This window comes from Netta rufina (assembly GCF_964035555.1).
Source record: "Netta rufina genome assembly, chromosome: 9".
NCBI lineage: Eukaryota > Metazoa > Chordata > Aves > Anseriformes > Anatidae > Netta > Netta rufina.
This window is the reverse complement of record NC_140132.1, coordinates 14,770,840-14,794,699: the sequence shown is the minus strand read 5'-3', so window position 1 is coordinate 14,794,699 and position 23,860 is coordinate 14,770,840. Positions and strand designations below refer to the sequence as shown.

General features: G+C 44.3%; 1 protein-coding gene across 1 annotated transcript in view; it reads right to left on the bottom strand.

Annotated features, from left to right (window-relative positions):
- MB21D2 (Mab-21 domain containing 2) overlaps positions 1–2,881 on the bottom strand; it is a gene marked incomplete at both ends in the record, with an annotated part of 53,668 nt that extends 50,787 nt beyond the window's left edge. The window contains one exon of the mRNA XM_084291760.1: positions 2,671–2,881. Coding sequence (XP_084147886.1) covers positions 2,671–2,881 — 211 coding nt within the window. The remainder of the gene's footprint in view (positions 1–2,670) is intronic.
- Positions 2,882–23,860: the final 20,979 nt, after the last annotated feature.

The following is a 23,860-nucleotide window of genomic DNA, read 5'->3' as shown; positions in this document are numbered from 1 at the left end:
TGGCAGACAGAGACTTGGTCTCCCAGTCAATCCCAGCCAGCCCATCATCTACAACACAAGACTCTTTCCTCCACTCCTTTTCTTGATTAATGCAGCCTCCCCTCCCTTGAGGCTCAGTTATACCTGTGTTGGAGACAAGTAATTATCAGGCACAGCTCAGCATGAGTATGGGAGGTTACCCAGCACAGGCACCAAAAGCCACCTGTTGTTTCAAGGCAGGGTGCTGGCAGGACCCTATGGTTGGTCCTGGTGATTAAGTATGGGATGCCCATGAATTGTCTACATGCAGAAAATAATTCCCCCAACCAATAGCCAGGTCATTTACAGCCCTATTCTAATGCTTGGGGCACAACATTTTGGATAAAGGCATGACAAGCAGCACCTCTCCCTATACCATAGCACAGCTCTTGAGATCTCCCATAGTTCAGTCACAAATAGCAGTGCAAGACAGCACACAGAAGAAAATGAGTTAATATAAACAGAAAGCAAAGATCTGAGCGAGAGGGCAAGCCACACGGAGCACAAACATCTGAGAATCTGTGCAAAGTCTGCTCGCCTATCAGTCATCCATGAATTACGGACCAATGTAATTAAATCAGAAAAGCTACGTTTAATTTTCCTATCATCACCCGATGAGATAAGAGCAGTACGTATGGGCGGGATCAGGCACAGGGGAAAGAGCTATTTATTAATAAGTTAAATCATTTTAGATTTAAGAGCCTGTCTGGCTAAGAAAGGTCTGATCTACAAATGTAACTTCTGGGTCTAAGGCAGACGACTCAGATACCCTGTCTCTATTTCTGTCCTGGGCTTGGTCCTGAGGTCTTGTCTTTTTACAGAAACAAGTCTCATTGCTAACTGTGAGATGTAACTTCAATAGAAATATAGCTTTTGTTTAAACCCATTTTTAGTCTATACAGTGAAAATTGAAGAATGCTTATCTCCCACCAGTTACATTAACAGACAGCCACGTTAATCTATGCTATTTCTAAACAACCCAAGGCTGTTTTCATTAACAGCAAGCCCTTAGGGTGCACCCGCAGAAATACAAGGTACACCACAACCTATTCTTTCTTCTATTGCCTATTCCTGCCAGTGAGACAGGAAAAAATGCCGTGATCCCTGTCCCCTGCAAAGGAAAGCAATGCTTTAACACAAGCTTTCTCTACCTAGCAGCCACACACAGAGAACTGCTGTTCTCACTGTTTTCTGTCCTCTCTGCTTCATCTCGTCAAGCCCTGCTTCCTCAGCCAGTTATTTAAAGCCCATATTGAAAAATGTTTCACATCATAATAGTGGATGACTTCCATGGGATCAGGTTTTCAATAACAAAAATCCTACAGACTTTGTTGCAACCAGAGCTTCACCATGTAACTTTTTTTTTTTTTTTAAACAGGAAGGGAAAAACATTTATAACAGCAACTATAAATATACATGCTACTGACTTTTCAACTTGTTGTCCTTGTTCTCAAGCTAAATTTAGTCTGTTATATCCTGTCCAGCCCTTGGTGAAAAAGCAATACACAAAATAGTCTGTGCAAATCCCAAAGCAGATGATTATACTTATCCGGCTACTCTATAAGATACCCAGCTGAACAGGTAAACGGTCATTCGGTGAGCGTAGGTATGTTCATGGCTACAGAGAAAGTGGTCTATTTCTGGGGTAGGATACCCCGCAATACAGAAAACAATTATGATCACAATGGGATAGCTCTGTGCTGCTGAATGAGAAAAGTGATGGAGGTTATTCACTGTGCACACACAGACCACACATTTGGCTTGTGCCACATATGCTTCAAGGGTCTACGTGCACCTCCGAGCCACAAAGAGCCCTTCCCTGGCCACACCTGCTGATTACACCTGTTCTTTACACACAGAAATGGCTGGGATATCAACTTAAATCCAAAGACTGATTTAAACTCTACCCTGCAAGTAAAGAGCATCCTTTTGTATCTCGAGGGCTCTCATTCTTATGAGTTATCTCTTAGTCAAAATTAGGTAAATATTTATCGGGAAATCAACGCCTATAGAACCGGAGTTGTTCGTCATTCTGCTGCTAATCTTAATAAACCTTAGTCATGCCAGAGCCCAGGTGATTTCTGCAGGGGCCAACGCGTCTCACCCCGGTTTCAGTATCCCTGCCCGCAACTCAAAGTTTCGCGCAAAGGAGGACTCCCCCGCCACAATCTGACTTGCTCCACTCGCAGCAAGTTTTGCAACCCACGCAAGAACCGCAGCTCAGAGGATGCTCCTGCTCGAGCATCAGCCGGTCTAATAACCAAAATGCGTGGAAAAAAATAATAAATAAAATAAAAAGAAAAATGTGTGTTTCCTACAGCTTGGATAGCTGGGGGGGGGGAAACAATACAGGCTCGGGCTCGCCTCGCCTGCAGCCCTGCTGGCTCGGCGTGCTCCTCCAGCACCGGCCAGCTCTGCCACCCTGCTTTTCCTCTCTGCTTGTACACACACAGCACCGCCGAAGGGGAGGTGGAAGGGCCAGAAAAAAACAGTTTGCTGGCGGTGAGAGCGGCCCCGCGGCCGGAGAGCCCGCAGCAGGGGAAGGCTCTGCCGGTGCTGCACGGCCGGGAGCCCTGCCCCGAGGTCCCCGAGGTCCCCAAGGTCCCCGAGGTCCCCGAGCGGCACCGCCGCCGCCCCCGGTCCCTGCCCTACCCAGCATGGAGAAGATGAAGTCCTTCGCCGTGTGGATCTCCAGGGCTCTCTGGTCGTCGTACTCCCTCTGGTCGTGCTTGGTGAATTCCTGGATGAGTTTATTCAATTCCTCCACCCTGGCTCCCGATCGGAAATCCAGCTCCGGGAAGGGAGGCTTGCTGGTAGTGCCGGCGGACCCTGCCTTGCTGGCGAGAGGCGCCGCCATCTTCATGCAAAAAAAAAAAAAAAAAAAAAAAAAGGAAAGAAAGGGAAGGGGGGGGGAGACGAAAAAAAAAAAAAAAAACACACACACACGCACACGGGAGGGGTTTGCAATGGTGCAATGGAAGAAGGCGGGCGGGCAGCCCGGGCGCGGGGGCTGCGTGCGCGGGGAGGTGCGGAGCGGGGCCGGGCACGGCGCTCAACAAGCGGCCGCGCTGCCCCCGCCCGCCCGCGGCCCCGCCGAGCCGCTCGCTGCCGGGCTGGGGGCCGGGCTGAGCCGTGCCGGGCTGGGCTGAGCCGTGCCGAGCTGGGCTGAGCTGTTCCGAGCCGTGCCGAGCCGGGCTGAGCCGTGCCGGAGCGGCGCGGGGGCCGCCCGCTGCCGGGGGGCGTTGGGTTTTGGGGGGGGGGGGGTGGTGCGGAGGCTGGGGTCGGAGCTCTGGCTCCGAATGAGATGCCTTTCTTTATGTTATTTATTTATTTGTTTTAATTTAAATTGTATTGTAAACTTCAGTAAAAGCTTTGTCCTGCAAGTGGGTTAATAATCGGCTTGGAACTCTGCTCTTCCCACATGTTCCCAGAGGCATTCTGTGTTTATTCCTTTCTGGCTCCATAAGGCATCCCGTAGGTTTTGTGTGTATATATACATGCACATGCATACATGAAGTCATTTTATTGTATCTTTGTGAAGCAAAGACCAAGACAAAGTATCCTCACTGCTGCACCAACACCCTGAGCTCCACAGACAAAGGGTAGGGGGAAGTGGGTTGTCAGAAGACTTGAAAGTCCAGCAGCTTGTGCCAAGGATCCAAACCTCCGATCTCCATCCATTCCCGCATTGTCAAGGCAGCATGCTTTCCTTTAGTACATGTTTTAATGCCTACTGACTTTTCAACCTGAAGTGGTTTTCTCCCCTTAGCCTGATATTCTGAGCCTGGTCCCATCATGGAGCATATATAGCATGAGCTACCTGGCTGCATCTGTCCATTTTCCTGCCCAGGGAGCACACAAGTACGTTGTTAGCTTCTGTGGGGCACTTCAGTGCTATGGCACTGATGCAAACTGCATCAAAAAGTATTATCCCCTGAAGCTTGGCAGAAAATAAAGCTTTCGTCTCAGTCCCAGACAAAGGTAAAATCTCTGTACCAAATTTTGGAGTGATGCATTCAGAGAAAAACCAGGAAGGTGGAACTAAGCGTTCACAGGCTGGTTTCCCTGATGCATGGTAAATGCAGACACTAGTGTTTAGACCTGTGCTCAGGGATGTGGCCTGGTTTCACAGGACCACTAACTTTGGTCAGAAATGGGAGCTCAGCACCCCTGGCAGTGGGACCTTATCTGAAACAAGAAATCTACAAGGGTAGATTTGGCCCCTGTGGCAGAAACCACAGCCTATTCAAAGGAGAACAGACACGGCCTGTGGCTTTGTTCTGTATTGCCTTACACAGATTCTGAGGTCACTGATATCTCATTATCTACAAAATGATGTCCCAAAGGCAAAGGTAGTAGTGCCTGTGTGTGCATCCACATGCCCTCTGCTGGGTGCACAGGCCTTACTGTGCACAGACGCCACGCTCGGCCAGCTCTGACACACGTGGACTTCATTCTCTGTCTGAGCCTTTGGCGACCAGCTGCACTGTCACATGGATCAGTTTGACTTAGCCCTGTTTGACTTTGACCAAACACCTTTCTTTCCTCTCCCTCCCCAGCAAAGCCTACAAATAAAAACCACTTACTGCTGGCGTTAACACACTGTGGGACCTGAATTGCAGAGGAGCAATTAGAGGTGTTCTGTGGTGGTGGCCTCCCAGAGTGGTGCCGCTAACCTGGTGCAGACCGTGACCTCCCATGCTACCCTACTGAAGTCTGTCTGAGCGCTTAGGACCTCTTGCTTCCTGCCCCTCAGGTTTTAAGAGTCCTGTTGCTATTTCTCTGCAGTGTTTTTGTCTGGGGTGTCAATCTCATGCAGGCAGACAGCTCCCTCTTGTGATAACACTGCTCCCCATCATCAGCATCCACAGAAGTCACATTAACTCCTGAACCCCAAACCATGCCAAGACCTTCTGTTTTGCTCTATCCATCTTTGAACATCTCTAGGTCTCATACACCTGCTATAAGCACTCCTAGTTGTGTGGGGACCTTGTTCCACTTCTGTGTAGTGCAAACTGCCAGCTGCTATGATGCACACGTCGCTGGCACCACTTGGCAAAGTAGCAGGACCTTTAGATAGGAGCTACGCGTTTCATCCCCAACTCTCCTGCTTCATCCCTTTATGTCTGATGTTCTCCACAGGCTTCATGGACTTTGGGGCTTTCTCCTCTACCTGTATCTTGGTTGCTGCATTATATCTCTGTACTGGAACTTCCAGTAGTTTCTTCATTAGTGTTTTGTCTTGTCTCAGATCCTGTTTTTCAGTGGGTTTCCAAATGGCCGGACCGACTCTCCACCCACATCAGTGTCAGACATACTTCCATTCTCTTTTTTTCCCTCTGTTCAAAATGTTTAAAGCCCATTCTGTAAGTTTTACAGCTAGCTTTGACTGCCTGAATTCCCTAAATGCCTATGGGAAACAGAAAGTGCTTCAGAGACAACAAATGCCAGAAGCAATGGAGATCTCAGTTTCACCGTCTTTTTTAATGGTACCCCTGCCTGAAGTTACAGTCATTTTCATATTTCCAGAAGGTTTCCATTAGACAAAGTTGTCAACTGCTCCATGTTTCTTGCTCATCTGGAATTTGTTTTGTTTCTGGTACCATGCATTATTCAGACATTTCTCAGACTCAAAGCATGTGTTCATTTAGTGTCTGAGCTCAAACCAACACTGCTCACCAAGAGCATTGAGCAGTCAGTTTGCATTTTCTTCGGGAGTCTGACAGGTACTGAACCTCTCTGTCCCCACCCCAGTGCTATCAGAAATTCACCTTCAAGAAAAGCATTGTACTTGCAAAACAAGGAGCCTCCTTACTGTCTTTGGAAATCTCTGAATGGGCTTGGGTCCCTCAGTGGCAAGTGGGATCTGCTGCACTGTCACATGCTTGTTAATACCCTTGAAACTGCATCACTTTGCAATTTTCCCTCATCACATCAGTGCAATTTAAGATCTCTGAATAAATACACAGTTAATTCAAGTCTTACGTAAATCAAGCACTGGGGATTATTTGAGCAAATAAATGAGAATGAGATTGCAAGTACGGTTGGCCAGGGGTTTTTCTACCAAATCTTTTTTCTTTCTGAAACAGAACTTTTTGTGGAAACACTGCAGCATCCCCATAGCTCTTTCTGTGGGCATTATCTGGGGCCTAGGAAGAACCTATGGCCTCTCAATAGTGTGTCCAAGACTTACCAGTGAGGATACTCACCTATTTAGGATAGGGATTGAACACCCTGACTACTAAGCTGTTCCTTGCCTCCACTGGAAGCTGTGCCCTCCCTCTCACATGTACCCCTCCTTTCTCCTAGGTTTTCTCTTTCCTTCAGTGTCTTCCTCTTTTGCTCCTGCAAAACAGATTTCCCCATCTTTTTCTCCAGCAGAACAGATACCCTCTTTTCTGCTCAGTGCCACTTCCAGCACTTAGCAACAGAATAGGCCACAGAGAAATGAATCGAAAGAGAAGAAATAACTGTTCTCACTTCTGTTGCATGACCTGAGACCTTGAAATGCTTTTCACACTTGAATAGGCTTTCTCAAAAAACTGCTGGATAGCAAGTGAGTATTAATACCACCATCCTAAGACTGAGGAAACAGGTCTGCAGTAGCTATGAAGAGCAACTGGCCCAAGATACCCAGGGAGAAAGAGCAGACAGCCAGGGCCTGACCCTTGGTGCATCTCACTGAGGTGCTGAAAACTGGTAGAAGAAATTAATTGGAGCAAGACACAGAAATAGCATGGAGCCTCAGATAAATCATCTTAGGCTATTTCACTGCAATTGAAATCATGGTATGACACAGAATGAGCTAGTTTCATCCCTCACTTCATAGGAACTGTACACAGATTTTCTGAGGCTGCAAGTCTACTTGAGGAGCATCTTTCCTTTCTGTCCTTAGCACTGAAACAGCTGTAGCTCAAAGCCTCATGTGGCAAGGGGCTTCACCGGGAACAAAATTACTGACTGGAAATGCTCTATTTTTCCTGCCTGGTGGCTGCAATTGGTGCCTCATGTTGTTGTGATACATCCTAAGCTGTTCAAGGGCCCTTTTTTCCTTGTGTTGCAGAAACCTGGTCCTGGCCTGTAGAAGAGGTTGTCTGCACAGATTAGAAGAGTGACACAGAGCAGGGAAGTGAGCCGTGCACAGGCAGGGAGATGCTCAGTGGCAGCCTGGATCCTGCTGTGCCATCCCCCTCCCTCTCCACTGGCTCTGCTCCTCCAACAGATAGCTGAGCCCAGTATGAATTTTCCCTAATTTCCCAGCACATTCCCACACTCCTCTTTTTTCCTCCCTGCTCACTTCTGCGTGGCCTTAATTCCCAGACCTGTGACAGTCCCAGGAGTAGGGAGCCAGAGCAGCTGAAACCAAAGCTGGTTTCAGGTTTATTGGGAGCTCACTTCCATTATCCTGCCCTGGTAATACCTCGTGTACATCTGCCACTTTCCTGATCTTTAGATCTTTCCCTCCACTAGCAGCCCCTAGGTTGTCTCTGGAGTGGGGCCTTTCAGGGTTACGAGGCAGGACCTCATCAAAGCATTCCCTGTGCTTCTCTACAACAGGACTTACTTCCTCATTCTGGTGTCAGAACACTCTAAAAATGTCTTCAAAATGGAAGACACAGCTAGCAGGCTTTAGGCTCCCCAAGGCTGGGATCAAAAAAGACCAGGTTTAGTGCAGACTCAGGGCAAAAAGAGATTTTCAGATGAAGTCTGGCAAGACTTGAGGGAACTTTACTGAACATAAATTCATGCAGCCCCACCAGAGCACACTCAGACTTGGGAGATCTGGATCAGTCAAGTAAATGGGCTTCCACCATGTACCCTCAGGGCTCCTCTCCATCTTTTCCAATTTACAGAGGAAAGTCAGTGTCATTTTGGCCCGTGGGCCCCATTCATTTTACCACCTGGAACTGTCTCCTTGTGGCGACATGTGTGGTACCAGCTGTGAAAGTTTGCCAGCCAAAGCAGCATGGATTCTGCTCAGCTCTGTCCCTCTCCAAACACCTGGTGCCCAAGATATTTCCCAGAGACCGTGAGATGCTTCCCCTGCCCTTGTTCTCTCTCCAGACACCAGAGACTACTTCTCAGTGTCTGTAAGTAAAAATCTGGGTGATTGCAGGTACAATTGCTGTATGCAGAGGATCGTAATAGATCAATAGCATCCAGCACGTACCGCGGTCTTGAGACTGTTTTAAAAAGGGATGTGTCGCCTCCTTGACAGACTTAAACTTTTCCTCCAGAATAAAAAAAAAAAAAAAAGTCCCTTCCATGAAGAGTTGTGATGTACATCCTGTCAGCAGAACACAGCATCGAGCCATCCACATGGCACTGGAGCTGTGCTCATTAAAACATTTTGAAACAATAGCATTGCATCTGTCATAGCCAACCACAAAGTATCCATACTCAGGATACTTATAACATTTTCTAAAAGAATAGCAGATGCTTAAAGCAAGAAATCTATCATTGCAGCTCATATATCTACCAAGGCTTTTAAAAGAAGCAGGGTTCTGAGAAGCAGACTCCTGATTCTCAACTATATTCAGACACTAAATATTTAAAGACCTCAGACAAATCATTTACTGTTCTTAGTGTCCTTTAAATATATATATTATAATATATATAATTATATATATGTTATATATAATACATATATAATATATATAATTATATATATGTGTTATATATATTATGATATATGTATATATTTATATATATATTGGTCATCTGTTTATCTCGTTGTTTAACTTAACTTGATTGTACTATGGCACCTTTGAAGTTGATATGATAAACTTAATTGACTCTAAGTGGGTTGGCTCAGGGCCTCTGTAAGCAATGTTTGGAAATATTTCTGCTGCTCATTTCCATGGTTTATGTCAATTTTCTGTCATTAGTTTTATTTATAAATTGGGATTATCTCAAATAGTAAAATTTGGATTCAGATCTGAGCAGTGTTGGGAGCTGTAGTGCTGCACTGGAGCTAAAGCTCTGGTACAGGGATATGTCCAGAGCATGAATCCATGTGCATATTTGCCCCTACACAAAGAGGATACAGATTTGGTGTTTGCTTTTTGTTCCATATAGAATAAATAAATTCTGGTTGGGCAGATTGGAGAATACAAACAGAAAGACACATTCCCTTACACATCTCCGTGCATTATGTATGGCTTGACTACACTCACTGATGTTCGTTAATTACTTGTATTACAATAATATCAAAAGCCACAAATGAGAATCAGGGTCCCATTGTACTGGAAATGAGACATAAACATAATGAAGAACTGGTCATTAGCACTCCTGTTTCATTTCACTGTATATACTCAGAGATCTCAACAACTCTCTTCCTACTCCTGGAGCTTAGAAAAAATACCAGTGAGTCTGTGCCTGCAGTGATGGATAGATCCAGGGTGAGAAAAAACAATTATACCATTTCTCCTGCATCACCCCGCTGCTCACAGGGTGGCTGCCAGCAGCAGTTTAAGCCCCACGTCGAACTCTGCAGCTCTTGAGCAGGTTTCAACATGGCACCCTGCATGCAGACTGTCAAATAGCAACTGTCTTTGTGGTATAGACATACCTGCTACTTCTTTGGAGCCTCATTAAGAGCAATCCCAGACTGTGGGATAGTGGTGGTAGCTGTAAAAGATGGGCATTTTTTCCAGGTTTCCAAGTTTTCCCAGCCACTTTCCTGTGTCCCTGGAGAATGCACTACTTACAAGTTGGCAGAAAGCAGTAGGAAAACAGGAGGCTTGCAGGAAATGCTACAATTCCCTGTAACAGCATCCACACAACAAGAAAATGCAGTCCTTTGGTCACATGTTGAAAACCTATATTCCCTTTCCTCTGCCTTTCCCCACATTGTGCTCCCCGTTAGAATATCCTAATCTGTAACTGATTGTCAAGCCACTGATTTCTCTATCAGTTTCCCATTCCTTAGCATGAGGAGCTAAGAGATTTCTCAATAAAAATACATTAACATAAATGAAATCCAGGAGACTTGAGCTCTGTAGTGTATTTAACTGCTCTACTTCACACATCTTCTACTTCTACCTTTCCACATCTGATGACAAAACCTGGCCACTGCAGACACATTGTTAAGAGTTTTTTTTTGTTTTGTTTTGTTTTGCCATGTTGCTGAGAAGCAGCATTCAGCAATACTCTGGCTGATAGAGAGATTCATATCAGACAGAAGAAGGGAAGACCTGAGATGAAGAGAAAAAAAAGACAACAAAAACCTATAATAAAAAAAAATCTCCTGTAATGGTTGTTGCAGCCTGCCAATGTGTCAGATAAAACATTTTAGTGGCCTCTAATAAGGAGTAGGCGTTCATGTCCTGAACACAGGACTTGTCTGTCTGCCAAGACAGACACTTGAAAATGAAAAATAAAGAAAAAATGGGTGGAAAAAAGCAAAGATATGGAAAATCAAGGGTATTGTGCTTTTTACTTCAGAAAGTTATTATTGAGCCAGGACCCGGACATGAATGGGATTTTCTAGTTTTAATTCAGCTTATAAATCAAATAACTAAAATATTTTTTCTACTTTGAGCATGCCCCAGTAGGGCATGCTGTTTCCTGCTTGCTGGAATGATCTGCATTTCCTGTTGTTTCATGCTAGCAGCTGGCCATACAAATACCTAAAATACACATGGATCCCTTGGAAATGAAAATCATTCTTTGGTTCAAGATTACCAATCATCTTTTTTCCCATGGACTCTCAATGAACAGATGTGCAGTGTTGGGATACCTGCCACAGTGACACCTTTGAAACATTTTCCTAATTGAATTATCCAAACAAAAATAAAACAAAACCAAACAAAACCATATCCTTTGTTCTAGAATTCTTCTGTGGCTCCTGTTCTGACAGTCTGGCATGTTGTCACCTGAGAAGAAAATCAAGTAAATCACCATGTTTCTTTTTCCCTCCCCAGCTACTTTGCAGACACTGGCAAATCCTGATGTTGCTGCTGTCCCCTTTCTTTCTTATCCCCTGCTACGAATGTACAAGAGATGAATGAGGATGGATGCCTGGACATTTGCGCTGACTTTTGTTGTTCCCAGCCCAGCAGACACTTGCATCTGACAGCCTCAGCTGCACTGCTTCAACTCAGGGGAACTGCGGCGTAGTGCTAGTGTCAGGCGCTGTTCAGCATGTCTCCCTCCCATCAGGTGGTAGAATAACAAATCTGCTGAAAAGCCTATAACTACAGTCAGCAAGGAGTTTTCCTTCAGGGATTGTATTAATAACAACAGAGCAAAAGCAGTTAGCATAAGCAGAAAAGGGAACAGAAATGCTCATTAGAAATGGAAAAGTCTCTAAACATATATTGTGTAGCCACTACACTAATTCTCTTGACTAGTGAGTTTGGAAGAGGAGCTCAGCACCACTCCTAAAATATACCAAGTCCATGATAGCAGTCTACCATGCTCTGAATCCAAGAATCAGGAAAAAAAAAAAAAGGGGGGGGGGGGAAGGAAGGAAGAAAGAAAATAGAAAAGAAAAAAAAAAATGATAAAAAAGCAGCAGCTTAAGCAAGGCAGATGCCACTGGAGATAGCTTTGCTCCAGGACTCAGTTCTGGGTACAGCATTCCTGTCACTGTCACTTGTTTGCTGAAGAAATGACATCTCCTCATCATAAGCCCCATCCCCTGCAGCACCAGTGTCATTAGGGAGGCTGGAGCAGTAGGATATGACCTGGAGGCCTGAGTGCCCTAAGCACCCTCAACAAGTAGGAAAAGTGATGGCTATAAAGAAAACTCCCCAGAGCCAGAAGGGAATACAAGAGTTTCCATCACAGACTGGACAGCCATAAGTGTTCCAGTTGACACCATTAGAGATAATCTTGATGTTGACTGAACTTGCAGCAAACTACACCATGGAGGCCCAGGAAACTTCACAGTTCCATGGTGCCATTGATGTATGCGAGGTGGGAGTGAGGGAGCAGAGCAGGGTTCAGGGAGCCCAATTCTGTTAGGGTGATGAGTACTAGGGGGGAAAGAAACAAGCTGTGGACAGCAAAGTCTACCCAGGAGGGGTCTGTAGTTGCAGCTAAGGGACCAGGCTGCTCAGCTAAAGGAAGCAAGCAAGGAATAGATCAGTTGTTGCTGTACGACACATGCAGTCATGGTTTCTTGCATGCAAGCTTCCAGGGTACAAACACCATTAGCAACTTACACTGTTAGTCTGTGTAATCATGTAACCATAAGTAAAGCAAGCTCTTTGCACCTCCCTACAGCTAGAGAGTTTAGGTAGGGTCAAGGGTATGCCAGGAGGAACTCTGCACGATCAAAATCTCAGAGTTTTTCTGCCATTTTTGCTATGTGCAATGCATTTTCATGGGGTTGTGAGGATGCTTTCCTATGATTTCATGCTGTCTTTCTTTCTCAGAAACAAGATCACTGGTCTCTGCTGTCTATTTTTGCCTTTCTTACTCTAATGAGTGTGCATTATAAACAGAGGTGTACAGCATAAATAGACCCCCCTGGAAGTATTTGTAAATAAAAGGCTCTTAGAAACCTTTTATAGGGAAGCCCTATAGACATTAATAGATAGTGAACACTTTTCTATAGGCATTGTTTTTCCATTAGTCTATACGATTCAATAGCAAATTACATTCCTGCTATCAAATCCCAAAGGATGATTCAGAAAACCATTAGAAAGGATCTAATTCTCTGTAATTTTCTGTAGTAATTGAGATAAAAGCCTTTCAGGGTGTCCTCTATTACTGTTCATGGGAATTTTCCATGGGAAAATAAGTGATCAGTTTAAATTCTCCTTGGTTACTTAAGCAATGTAAGGCCAGTAAATTCTGGACATTTATTCAGATAAAATTTCCTTTCATTTCCGTGGGAAATTTGCTTAATTTTGGGAGGCAGTGAGGGCCAAGGACTAATTCTACTCTTTGTGATTTTTACAGCTGGACATCAAACTCCACCTCCTGCTTGACCCAAACAACCACAGTGATTTTGCCACTTCTTTCCTCTGGGCTGGCAGGGAGCGTGTGCTTTGTGGAGACATTACACACAGCAGCAGGTCCCACTCCATTAACACATGCAGGCTCAGTACTGCAGAAACCCTGAGTTCCGAGGTCCATGGTATGTCTGGACACCCACAGAGTGTTAATTGAAACACTGCTACTGTTTTTTCCAATCATGTGATTGAAAGACCTTTTGAGGAGCAACTTTGCTTTGTGCCTACCTGTGTCTTGTCCAGGAAGCAGAGATGATGTCTCTACAACATTGTGTTGAGCTCCTGAGAAACCCAAACCTTTCTTTGTCCCTTTTCTCTATGTTTGCTGCCTCACAAGAAGCACTAATGACCTCTGCAGGGAACTCGCTGCAGAGCCTTGAGAAAAGGTCACACATATGAGAGAAGACAGGGTCATAAAAGCCATGGTGACACATGAAAGACCTTAAAGACAAAGATCACTTGTGTGTCTTGCTTTGTGGGAGCTCCCCTTGTGAGGTTGTGACCTGTATTTTGGACTACATGAAGACAGTCAGACCTCTGTGAAATCCTGACCTTTCTGACAACAGCAAGAGGTTGTTCACTGACTTCCCTGGGTCTGAGGGGTTTGTCCACAGACCTACCATGAGCCCCCTCCAGGTAGTGCCCTCTGCACATCCTTATGGTTTTTCCTCCAGCCTTCTCCATCCCACCACTCTTTGAGGTTAACAGGAAGCTGCTCACAGTAAAATTACAATTATGGCTTCTTTTTTTCTCAGTCCTGTGTTTTTTTCAAAGCCAAGTGTTTTAACATCACTCACTTCTTTACATGCAGCCTATAGCTAGATCTTCGTGTGAAAAGCCAGAGATGAAGCTGGGTAGAGAATACATCACTTTAGCTTTAGTCATCTTTTCTGATTCTTGGATCTGTATTGTTCCCTATCTAATTGTCTGCCTCCCAGACACACAGTAAAAGGAAGTTATTCCTATATCCAGGAGATGGGCTAATAAAACAAGAAAGTCATTAGAAGCTAGAAGGGTTGTGAGAAGCCATCCCTGGCCTTAATGAAGAACAGAAGCCTGCAGAAATATCTTATCAGAGATGATCATCACCTCTGCTTCCAGGAGGGCTTTGGAAGCGTTGGATACACTCATCAGCCACAAGACTTCCTGCTGGAGTTACCGCATCAGTTAGCCACGAGAAAAACATCATGCTCTCCACTTCAAGCAAATCCTTCTTCTCAGTGCATTGGGCCCTCCTCATCTTTATCCCACAGTCGTTTATTGTTTCAGGTGGTGCACTGCACAATTCCTGGCCTATCACTGATATCAGTGACCTGTCTTGCCTCCACGCACCAAATTGCGGCTTTGATTACATCAGTGTCCCAGCCACTCTAAATCCCAACCACTTAACAACAAACTTAAGTAGGTCACAATGACTTGGGAAACAAATAGCTTACAAAGCTAAATCTTCAACATGTCAATGGCAGCACTGTATAAGCAAGTAAACCGTAAATCCTCGCAGCACCACTACAGAATGTCATTGTAATACTCCAGAGACCAAGGAAGAACAGAGCACTTTCTGAATGAGCTCTTTCTGCTTTTATTAATTTTAAAGGCTTTTGCTCTGCGCTTTATGAAATTACCATAACTCGTGAACAGTGCTCCTTCTTCATTTGTCACTGGGAGAGTAAGTGGGTAGGGAAAGGACTCAAGGGTTTTCTGTTTTACTCCAGACTAAATTCTTCTGTGATCTTAGGCAAGCCACCACACTGTGAGTGCCTCAGCTTCCCCATCTGCCAAACACAGGCATTATTTGCTCTGCAGGCAAATTTAGTGCTGCTGACCCTAATTCAGTAAAGTCCTTAACAGTCTGCCTACCTTGGAGCTCTTGTTGAAGTCTTTTGGGAACTTTGCTCTGTGGCTGTTGACCACAGTAGACATTATGATGCTCCAAATCCTCCCCGCCTCCTGTTCCCTACCTCTTCCCCTGGTAAACCGAAGGATTCAGTGCATCTTTAAGCACACTGTCGTCACAAGAACATTTGTTCTCTCCATTAACTTTGATTAGGAGCTTGCAAATGGCTATAAAGTCCTCATTTCACAATGATTTTTTTTTCTCATGTTTAGAGTGACAGAATTCAGACTGCACCAGTGTTGTTGTTGTTGTTTTTTTGTTTTTGTTTTTTTTTTTTTTTGTTTTGTTTTGTTTTTTTTTTTTTTTTCCAGAGTTTCCATTGGGCTTGTTTTAGCTAGCTTTATAAACATTCATTCAGCTGTAGCAAAACCTTCACAAATCATTCCCTGTTATTTTTATAGGCAGGTATTTTGTTTCTATGTGACAGTGAGACCCCACAGTTTCCAGTACCTACTGCCCAGAGCTGATGTTTGCCTTAGTGCACTGTGTAGGTACACGAGAGCTTTCGTAGTATTTTTTGTGTGACTTTTGCTGCACGCAGCTCCTTCAGCAGTTACTTTACATGAATGAATTTCATTAAAAAAAAAAAAAAAAGTTTTGAGATTTTGAGCTGAAAAGCACTGTGTAAGCGCCTAGAGTTATTTTCAATTAACAATATCTAATTCCAAGCACACCATGAATCACATTTTTCCTCTCTCTTTAGAGCCAACATATTAATCGTTTGAAACAAAAATGGCTGCATTTTAATGAGAGTTTAAAAGGGTGAAAGTTCTGCTCTAGTACACGGAGTGTAATAGATTATTGTTGTGATGTATATCTTCCATCCACTCACTTTAATGTTCAGAATAATATCTGGAAAGCAGCCTGTTTTATCTCCGGTCTCTTCCCATTCACTCCACTTAGCTTTCAGTGTATGTATTGCAGTTAATTTGAAGCTGATATGTGTTATTCCTTATGGGCAGTCCGTTACAATAACACCAAAAAAAGATTACAGTGTTGTCCTCTGCATGTTGGCTTGCACAATGAATCTCAGAGAAGTCCTTTTAATTGTGTTTTCCTACATTACTTGTAAGTACTAGAACATAAATGAATCCCTGGTTAGATGAAGTCATCAGCTGAAGACACTGGGCATGGGAAAGCCTTCCTTTGCAGGTCTGCAGTGGGTTAGCCCATGCCTGTCCTCCTCCAGGGGCAGTTCAGGTCACATCCAGCCCCAGCAGGCAATGCTGACAAGCAGGAGCTCCCTCCCAGACAGGCCCCCACGCCTCTGACAAGTGTCTGATGTTCTCATTTATTTCCATAGCTCCTGTGAAAGCAGTGAAGATAATCAGGAAGTCCCCAGAGGGAGCCTGTCACCTCTCCTGATGTGTGTTGGAGGGAAAGTAAAGGGATAACCTGGTCCACTAGTGAAGCACAGTAATACCTGGCAAGCAGAAGGAAATTGCCTATGCCATTCATGCAGGATACCAAAGCTAATACCTTGTCCATGCACCTGCCTGCATAGGGGTGTGAGAAGAAAGGGAGATGTTTACCAGTACTTCTGTGTGCCCTTCTACCCAGCTGTGCTCTGCTCTAGAGCTGAGAAGCTCAGGAAGGCATTTGTGTTGCAGATGGGGAGGGGAGAAGTGCCTATGGAGGAGGCATTTCTGAAGACTTGTTTTGCATTGCATGGTCAGAGGAGGAGAAAGCCATGAGAAACAGGCTCACTGAGCTGTTCATGTCCTGCACACAGACTAGGTGATAGAAAATAAACATGACTAAATAGATACAGGACATCACAAAGCTGATAAGTAATAAGGAAAGATGTCCACAGGACTGCTTCCCAATCTGTTTGCTAGTGATGAATACTTCTGCTTACAAAGGACCTTGGAAAGTCACCATGATTTCCTCTTGGCCCACCTGTAACTAAAACAATAGCATGCATATTTGGTTAAGCATGATCAGCTTCCCTGTCTCCATTAATTGGATGTGCACCATGGCATGTCCTAATGTGGGCACTATATTGTGTCACCTGATGTCACCAACACATTCTCTCATCCCACCATGTACTTTTCAACTGGTTATACCCAGAAGCAAGGGCACGGCAAGGAAACAGTCTCAGAACTGTCTTTGTTGTAGCGTAAAGATACTTTTACACAGTTATTTTGTATTTTCAGTATCCTGACCGCAGTAACAAAAGCTCTGCTTAAACATCAGCTTCGGCATCAGAAAATCCACTGGAACAGCTTTAGAAATCTCAGCAGTTCAGTTGTAAATTTTACTTTTTATGGCTTGTATTAGACATCTGTATGTCAGCTAGGCCCTATGTAAACAGGTAATAAAAGGATTTCCTCATATATAGAGCTCTGAACTAAAGTAGATGCAGCAGGTGGATGAAACTAGACAGTGGCTGTGAGCCCAGCGTGATAGCAATTCAGTGCAGATGTTTACTTTTCCCACTGATGTATAGACAAATACAATCTCATTTTAAACAGTGTCTTGAGCTGGGCAGAACTGGTTTCTTAATTCTGAGGGCAAAGGGAGCTTGTATAATGCTACCCCAAGGTTTAAGGAAAGAGCCTTCCCTTCTTCAGAAAACCAAACTGAATGAACTGACTATCTCTCAACTTCCTTTGATGACTCCGCTCAGGGCAAGCTACCAACATTCCTAGAGGAGAAGAAAATGAAGACTTTGAGCACACAGAAGAAAGACTGTATCAGCTGCTCATGGAAGAGTAAAGCAGACACAGGACTTGGTTGCAGAATGCTATGGATAAAGCTCCAATAAATCATGCCTTCAGACAGGGCAACCCAGGGATATTACAAGTGGAAGTTATTAAGTCATTGACAACTGCTGCATTGTGTTGCACAGGAAAGCAGAAGCAGGCAGGTCCATAACACAAGGTTGTTACAGAGATGGATAGAAGACTGGCTGACCGACATCTTGGCTATAACACACAGTGGTACTGCTGATCTGTTATCTATGCTCTCCACAGGTAATTTAGCTCCCGACTCCTAGAGCTATCTTGTTCTTACTTTCTCAGTTCTGCTCAGTTATTGTTAATGGAGTGTGACTTTTTAGTTTGTTTTGTTTTAAGTATATTTACTCAGTTTCCAGCAGGAAAGCTGTAATAGAAACTGTGCCTTGCAGTGTGTTGGGGAGTGGACACTGACAACTGTGTGTTATAGCCAAAAGATAGATCAGCCCCTCAGTTGTCTGCCCATCTCCCCATACAGCCCCATACAATGAAGATGTCAGGGGTAAGGTAGACCTCACTTTCTTGCTGGCATGCTTCTCTAACAGCACTAGCTTCCCTTCTCTAACAAGCCTATGCAGTGTTGGGATGCCCCACTAAAGCCTGGCATCCTCCAGCAGAACTGTGTGAGCCTGCTAGAGGAAAAAAAGTTTCAAAGCTGTTACCAGTCTACATGAGGGTCCCTAAGTTCAGAGGGGAACAGTCAGCAACAACGTACTCTGCACTGAAACCAGAGGGTGAAAAACACCCCTGAATTTAAAATACAGTTTTGTGTGTGCAAATCAATGCATATACAATAATTTGTACCTGCTCATTTTCCAAAATTAAGGACAGGATGGAAAAATAGTTATAATTATGAGGCAAACAATGACAACCTGTGAATTTCATTCACACCCTGGGGCCATCAGATGTTCTGTAGTTATATATGAGGTAAGAGCATGAGGTAAGCAGACTTATGCAAGGTCTTCGTGCAATTTTGCTTCTCTGCCTCATCCACGTACCCTGTCTGCAGAAGTGAGTATCTCTCACTCCTGTCACTTGTGTCCAAATCAACTCAGGACAGGGGAGAAGCAGCAGACAGGAAAGGACAATGCTACCAGTGTTACTATGCTAATTTGTAATGATGGCTGGATTCTTGTGGCTCATTTAGACAGAATCAAATGAAAATTAATTTGCTAATGGCAGTTAACCCTGTAGGCATAACATACACCTTGCAAGACCTGATTCTGATATCACTCAGAGATATCAGAAGGTTTCAGATGCATTTTTAATTGAGTTCAACAGAATTTCTCTGGGTTTAGCAAGGAAGATCAGTCCTTGCTTCCAGCATGCTGTTTAAAATAATACATGAAAATTTTCCTCTCCATTGTGGCAGAACAAAAGCCCTTTTCACTGCTGTAGCTGGAGAGGCTTTGGGGCAAAATGCACATCAGCGTGTTACCTCAATTGTCTGATTTCCCTGCTGCAGAGATGAGCAAACTAGGAGTCATCAACTTCAGCTCATCACAGGAGTCAGAGCGCCTGTCCCTTTGCACTATGTGTTCTGCATGAGATGAAAGAAAAAGCAAGCAGATCAGTGCTTGTGGAGCGCAGCAGCTAACTGAAACAGTCTCACAACACTCCTGGCCTGGCCTGGCCAGTCCCTGTTGGCCCAGACTGGCATCTCCATCAGTTCAGGTCATGTGCTTAAAGCACACTGCTCCTGCTCCCCCCAGCCAGCTTCTTCCCCTACAGCAGAGATGTCTGGCTCTTAATAAGTGGGTAGAAAATTTTATTATTACATTGGGGTGAAAGAGAAACTGGAAGACAAGTCTTCAGAGCATCACTTCCAAGCTGTGTTTCAGCACAGCAAGCGTTGAACAGCAACCTGCACTCGCCCCAGCCCTACTGATGATTCCCACTTCCTTGCTGCAGTGAAGCCCTTGAGTTGTACTACAGCCTGAGAATCTGCTTTGTGGCCCAGCTATGAATATACAGCTTCACTCTTTAGCCATTTTCTTCTTCCTACAGCCAGATCAGTTCCCTATTCTTAGCATGGGCCTCACAAACAGTTGCACTGATGCAACCAAGCGGGTAGGTGCCCTAGAGCAGGATGAGAGGTAGGCATGGCAATTCCCTAAATTTTTGCCTTTGCCACATCTTCAGGACAGAAAACCCTTACCCTTGACAAGATCTCAAAAGACTGAATTTACCTATACACAAAAGCCTAGCACAAGGAAGATGTGCAGTTTTAAAAACCTGATCAGTCCTTAAACAGTGCTTCTTGGAAGTGTTTCATGCTTCCACACAGGAGTCAAATGCATAAATTCAAACCCCACTGTATATAATGCTGTACAAAAAATAAATAAATTAAAAAATTGAAAGGAAGATCTCTGCTTCAGAGAGCTCTAACACAAGCATAAGGCAAGAGTTTGTGAAGAAACAAAGAAATAAGGCAATATGGGCCAGCATGACAGATGGAGAGTCCTGTACCCACATTCACCCAGCACCACTTTCCCATTGGTGCTGCAGGAAAGAAGACTTCTAAAGAAGTGAAAATCACAAATTTATTTTATTTTTCTCCAGTAATGTGGAAGACTCAGAAATCTCAGGTTTCTGTCATCTGTCACAGGCTGACTGGCAGATGAATGGTCTTAGCAGACCTTTCAACAGATCTAAATATTTTTTGTGAGACTCAGGACATAAGGTAGGCATCCTCCTGCAGTCTCACCGTCTGATCACCTTTGACCAACCTGGATGACTCCTCCTCCTCTTTTCTTAAAGCCAAGTACTGAAAGCTACAGAAACAGAGACAGGCTTTGGCAATGCTTTACTGACATGGCCAATAAAAACACAGACTTGTATACAGAATGACAGACCTAGGAAGATTTCCAGAGTCTCAAAAGGCCAATATTTGCTTTGCCATATTTCTAACTGCCATGAAATGATTCGTGTTTATTGTAGAGCAGCAGTAAGTGTTGGGATTATCAGTACTAATAAGTGTATTTGTTCACAGGCCTATCACCCATACATAAAATATAACTTTTCCTTGTACTACAGGGAACTAACTTCACAGCAAAACTCTATTGACACCTTGCTGATATGGCTGCAGAGTCACTAACACCAGCCAGTTAAAGCTCTTAGAAGGCTCTGGTGCTTCAGCCAGATGCCAAAAGCAGGATTTAGAAGACTAAATTTAAGCACCTTTGGAAAGGTTTCCTGGAAGAATTAAGACACACATCATTTAGGAAGACCCACCAGTAATTTTGGAGCTGATCTAACCATCATTGAAGACCTTGAGGAAAATCTGAGGACTTCACTCTGCTGTGGGTGAGTTCCCATGAGGCAGAACCCAGGATGAAGTAAGTGTCAGCACGATGGAGAAAGTATAATAAAAGGGGATACATTAGGCTCCTGGCAAAGCACTGCAGGCAGGATCTTAGTGAGACTGTTTGGAATTGGAAACTGAGAACTGGGCTCTAACCAATGGCCTGGAGCAACACAGCAGCCATTTCCTACAGCCTACTTAAATCACCTGAATTTCAAGAGGTGCTGCTTCCACAGACAGCCAAAGAGTAATGTATTTAAGAAGGTAAATAACCGTACACTCTTTTTGGAAGTCTTGGCTGAGCAGAAATGCCTAAACTTAGAGATAATCTATGGTGAAGTGTGGATCCAGCACACAAGCATTAATATTTAAGTCCTCCAAGCATCAAGAAGGCTCCTGCTTCTCTTTCCAACCAACCAGGCAATGAGGTAAAATACTGGGTTTGAGGGTGGCTCTTAATCACAGTTAGATCTCCTGTATCATCGAATCCAGAAGCAACGTTATTCATCTGTCAAGAGAAATGGGCTCAGAGCTAAAGTTCAAAGATGTGTGGAAAGATGCAGCCAAGAAGCATACAGCAACGAGATCCCTAGCACAGCAACACTGGGTGCTGGCCTAAGCAGATGGAAAATGGGGAGGTGAGAACAAGGAATGGCCTGGACAAGAGCCCCACTTTGTTCCTTTCACCAGGGCCCATACCAATCATGCTGCAGTGCTGGCTGTAGAAGCTTAATTTGGGGGATTTTCTCCCAGAAGTCTGACCTAATGAGATACAGCAATGTTTGCATGCTGCTTCTGCAGCTACCTTGTCATTAGAGATGCTCATTTCCCAGGTGGGCATGTGGTTTTCTATCTCTCTGGGTTAGGAAACAATGTGATTATACAGTGAATTCAAGCCTGCTGTGTTTTAGGGAGAGGTAGTGTCTGATACGCATCATTTGTAAATGGACACCATATTGCCATTGCATAGGCAATACTATCAATTTCTCTTCTGCATGATTTTTTTCTTCAGCATTTCATAAATTCCTTCCATTTTTCTTAATACTTAAAGCCCAGAGTGAATCAATACTAGTATTAACATTGCAAAAAGAAAGTATCCCCAGTAGAAACGCAGAAACAATTGGTCATTTTGCTTAAGAGCCAGACTATTTGCACCAGTGACCACAAGAACAAGGGTAATCTGTCAACAGATTTTCACTTTCATGCAGATACATTTTTTTTTATTTAATTTTCATTTGCTTTTTACTTTTTTTTTTTTTCATTTACTCACCTTGCACTTGACTGTGACAGTGGATATCTCATATTTATAACATAAATCTGTGAGTCTTGGATTTGACTGTAAAACCATGTAAAACTCTCTTATTTCTAAGGCTTGCCCATTAAAATTTCACAGATGGGAGATTTAAACACTAGACTTATGCAGACCTGAGCTATAAACAATCCCTCTGGATTGGAAAAGCCCTGGTTTTCAGACACTTTACTCAGAAAGGCTTTGGGCTTTAAATGCCTGTAGTTGAGAAATGGAAATTAGGTTGTTAGTTGCTGGATGGAGATATGCCAGCTATTTTCTGTTTTGCTTCCATTTTGCTGGGCTAGAGGATCATTGAACCAGGGTGGCCTTGAATTTGGATCGAGAGCTCACTTCAGCACTTGCCTGCAGAAGGCCTGCTGCTTCAGGTGAAAGGGCACCGTGCTTTGCACAGCAGTTCAAACCTCAGGCAAGGGTGAAGTATACCCCTTTTTTGGCAATCAGATCCCATTTGAGATGACAGGGTGAACTCTACAACTCACATTCCTCTCTCCAAATTCTGCTTACATCTCAGCCAACCTCCTTTCCTTCCCTGCTCCCTCAGGGAACCCTTCATTGCTTCTACTTCCAGAAAGCAGTGTGTCCTCTCCCCTGCAGCATCCCACACTCATGCCCCACATGCATGTGCAAGGATTTTCTGAATGCCTCCCTCATTAAGACACAGTGCAGGTCTCCTCCCCATGTCCCAGGAACACCAACTCCACACTGTCCTGTGGAGTGATACTGAGTACCAGCAGTCCTGCAGGCTCTCTGGGTGACATTTCTTTCTCTTGTTCTGCAAACATTTCCTAAGGGTTTTCCTGCTGTCCCCTCAATGTAGTATGATAACTGGACTCTTCTAGCTCTAAGTGGATCATTTCCTCTCTCATTTGTCTCATCTCACAGCAGCCTGGAGGTCTGCTCCCATTTATTGTAGTCTTTCACAAAGCTGATTTCATTGTTTCCTTTTGATGTAACTTTATTCCCAGACAATTCATGTTTTCCCTTGTTAGGGAGACCAGTTTTTGGATTAAATGAAACCAAGCTGTTATTAGTGGTGTAATCTTTTCCCCACTCCTCACTCACTGGGATGCTGGATAGACTGCCTCCACCAGTAAACTGACGACTGGCTTCAGTCAGGGTACCCTGACCTATGTGCAGTGAGCACAACTCCCTCTGTAGCTTACAAAAGGCTTGTAGGCTCCTACAGAGCTTGAGCTGAAGGATAGATTTCAAGTGTACACAAAAGCCAACAGCTCTGCTTTCAAGCAGGGAGCTGACAGGCCAAGAGATGCTTGCCCCAGCACGCAGGGAGTGCCTGGGGAGCTGCTGCGGTGGGTTCTTGGGAGACTGCAGGGCAGGACTACAGCACATTGCACACAGAATACAACCAGAGGCCTCCCGAGGGGAAAAAAAAACTCATGGTCTCCTGCCTAACCTTGTTCTTCTGATGACCCAACATAGCAATTAGTTTAGTAAATTTCCAGACTGGTCTTTAGTGGCCATAGGAGCAGAAGCAAAAAGGGTTCATCAGTTGGAGAGCTCAGCTTTCAGCCCATTGTCCTAAAGGCCTGCCATTCTCTGCGTGGCACTGGAAGCGTTCTGCTGCTGGTGGCATTTGGGAATAACAACTGTGTACTGCTGCAAAGTGTT